The sequence below is a fragment of the Brachionichthys hirsutus genome, chromosome 21 (genome assembly GCF_040956055.1).
Source record: "Brachionichthys hirsutus isolate HB-005 chromosome 21, CSIRO-AGI_Bhir_v1, whole genome shotgun sequence".
In the NCBI taxonomy this organism is placed as follows: domain Eukaryota; kingdom Metazoa; phylum Chordata; class Actinopteri; order Lophiiformes; family Brachionichthyidae; genus Brachionichthys; species Brachionichthys hirsutus.
In genome coordinates, this window is record NC_090917.1 from 1,011,326 (window position 1) to 1,014,196 (window position 2,871).

Genomic DNA, 2,871 nt, shown 5'->3' on the forward strand with positions numbered 1-2,871 from the left:
CTGTTCTGTGGCAAAAAAATAAATATATATATTAAATCCAGTGTCAGCTTTTTCTGTTCAAACTGAAGCCCATGTGGGTAACGTTTATTAAAATAAGATTTTAAATTGTAAAGTGAGGCTATTGTGAACCTAAACGATGACAACAATCTCGTTTGCATTAGGTTGTGTGTTTGCAGCCCGGCCACTTTACTCACAGACTCCCAACAGATGGCCTCGTTCCTCTGGCATCCGACGGGCATCCGACGGGCATCCGACGGGGTCTTCCGGGAGAGACTTTGTTTTAGTCTCCATTGGTTTCAGTGCTGAACCAGGTCAACCAAGCAGCTGCCCAAAAACTCACTCACTGCCTCCACACACTGAAAAGGTCACATGGCTGCTACACAGGAAGTCACATGACCACCATGGCATGGCATGAAATAAAAACAATTGTAAAACAACACAAAAACATGTTCCTTGAAATACAAATTAACGTAATTTCTTTCTTTATTAAATTTCATGTTGCTGATTTATTATTTATTATTTGGAAAGACGTGATGATGAAAGAAAGAAGAGCAACAAAAGGATATTGGGATACTTTTGATAAACAATCATGCCAGTTTGCGCCTTCCTGTCCGTCCAGCCACGGCTCTGAGGACAGGACAGAACAGTCTCCCAGCGACGGGGCCTGGCGTCGAGATCAATAGCGGAAGCCCACCTGGAGACGGATGACGGGAGGACATTAACACTAATAAGCGTCGGCCAGGCTGCGCCAGGAGGCAGAGCCTCGCCTGCTGGCTGCTGTGGACTCAGGAGGGAGCAGAGCCATCGCCCCCCCCCCCCCCTTCACCGAGAGGCCTGCCAGAGTCCAGGAGACGTGACATGATCCAAGCCCGCAGGTAACGCGGATCCAAAAGCGATTTGAAAAGGTGCCATTTATGCTCTTATCTGCACAGCCCATGAATTATTCTCCGTTCACTGTGAGATTCCGGAGACGTAGATGATGCTCGACGCTCCGGAAAGTCTTCAGGACGATGCTCACGGCAAACATGTGCATCAAAAATAACCGTTTTAGAATTACAATCTGAGAGCATTTTAGAGCCACGTTATCCGACATCCCACACGATGAATCTATCGGGTAAATCATCATCCGTGACGGACGGTGCAGCCGTCTGATGGGAAGGGTTTGACACCCCCCCCCCAACATGGAACAGGTGCGGTGAATCAGATATTGACATTTAAAAGGAAATTCAAAGATAGCACCGCTGTCTTTCTTATTAAGATGAAGTCTATATTTTAGCCGTCTCGTTTCACTCACGAAGGAATTCTGATAATGGCCATCCTGGCATTTATGAGGAAGCTGCTCCCGGGGCAGAAGTTACATTTACACACCGTCTCGGAGCCTAATTGGGCAAAAAGTGAAGCCCCATTAAAGAATACGCCACAATCTGCCGGCGGCTGAAACAAAGCGCTTCCTGCCCATTTTAAATTAGAATTCTGTGCATTTCAGTGTCTTATAGTAACGAGCTTCTCGAGTAGCGGCTGAATCTGCATTAGGAGGCATTTGCAGAATTCATCATCGTGTAAACGACGCGTTGCAAATTAGAGCCCGTCCAGAATAAGAGTAGATTATTTATATTAAGTGCTGCTATTCTGAAAAGTTCTAATCGTTCACAGCAAACTTCAAGCTCCTCGCTTCAGGGACCGTCAACAAGCTCTTCAGCCGTCCGGAGCTCTTCTAATGAGGCTCTGCAGGATGACAACATGGCACCCATTCATCTCCAGCCAGACGCCGTCTAATTCCGTTTCCCCCATTAACTCCCTCCTCAGCGCACGTCTGTCGTGGGTTCGGAACCGATAATCCATCCCCGAGGTGCCCGTCAGCAGAAAGGCGAGTCACAAGACCGTGAGCGCGGCACCCGAGCAGCGCTGGCGACGTATGATTCATTTTGTGATTGGAGGATCAAATAACCAATTTGAGGATGATCCAGTGGAGAGGACGCCGGATTGCGGGGCTGCGCTTCAACGTGTGGCGTGAAACTCGGAAGCGAGGGCTGCAGCGGGTCCTGCTCCGGGGATGATTTATGCCTCGGTCCAGAGACGTGTCCTATGGGGGGGGGGGCGATCACCTGACTAATCATTGTCTTCATTTTACCTCCACAAACAAGAGGCTAGGCGATGGCTCACGTCTGAGACGCATCTTGAACAGTCGTGGATAGATCTGGACGAAAGTTTGAGCAAAGGTTCATCACGCCAGTAAAACGATCCTCGTCTGGATCCATCCCTTTAACGGCAGGATCGTTGATCGGAAACGGATCATTGATTAACGATCGACCTGCAGGCGGTCCCCTCCCAACGTAGGCTCCATTCGGGCGACCCCATCGTTAAGCGAGGACCGGCTGCACTCGCCATGACGACGGAGCTAAACGAGGAGAGAAGCAGGTTCGGGTGAAAGTTCACGCCGGGATGGGGGGGGGGGGGCGAGAAGGTAAACGCTCGTGCCGTCGTCTTAAGATCCGAGTCAATCATCCAGAGACACTCGCTTAAACGCTCTCCTCGCATCGGAGTAACAACCGTGCCCCCCCCCCCCCCCAGTTCAGCTCGGAGAGACGGTTGCATAAGTGCCAAACATGAATACATCCAGGGCGACAGGGGGGGGGGGGGGCTTAGATGGAAGGGACTCGTTAGAAGCGCCGCATCCTCGACACAAACCTCGTCTCGGCGATGCAGAGATTTGTGAAGCGGCCGTGACTTGTGAAGGCTATCTCATAAGGCTTGACAAGCGAAAACAACCACCAGGCAGCTAATGGGGGGACTGTCATGAAGGGGGGGGGGGCAAATAAAAAGACATGGGCTTGCATCGGCTCCGTTGGCTCCGATCGCGTGAGACGATCG

At 50.6% G+C, this 2,871-nt stretch overlaps 1 protein-coding gene across 1 annotated transcript in view; it reads right to left on the reverse strand.

Moving 5' to 3' along the window:
- Window positions 1-2,660: 2,660 nt before the first annotated feature.
- The window catches only part of LOC137910369 (poly(ADP-ribose) glycohydrolase-like), a 4,124-nt gene continuing 3,913 nt past the window's right edge, over window positions 2,661-2,871 (reverse strand). The window contains exon 8 of the mRNA XM_068754807.1: window positions 2,661-2,750. Within this exon, the coding sequence (XP_068610908.1) occupies window positions 2,661-2,750 (90 nt within the window). The remainder of the gene's footprint in view (window positions 2,751-2,871) is intronic.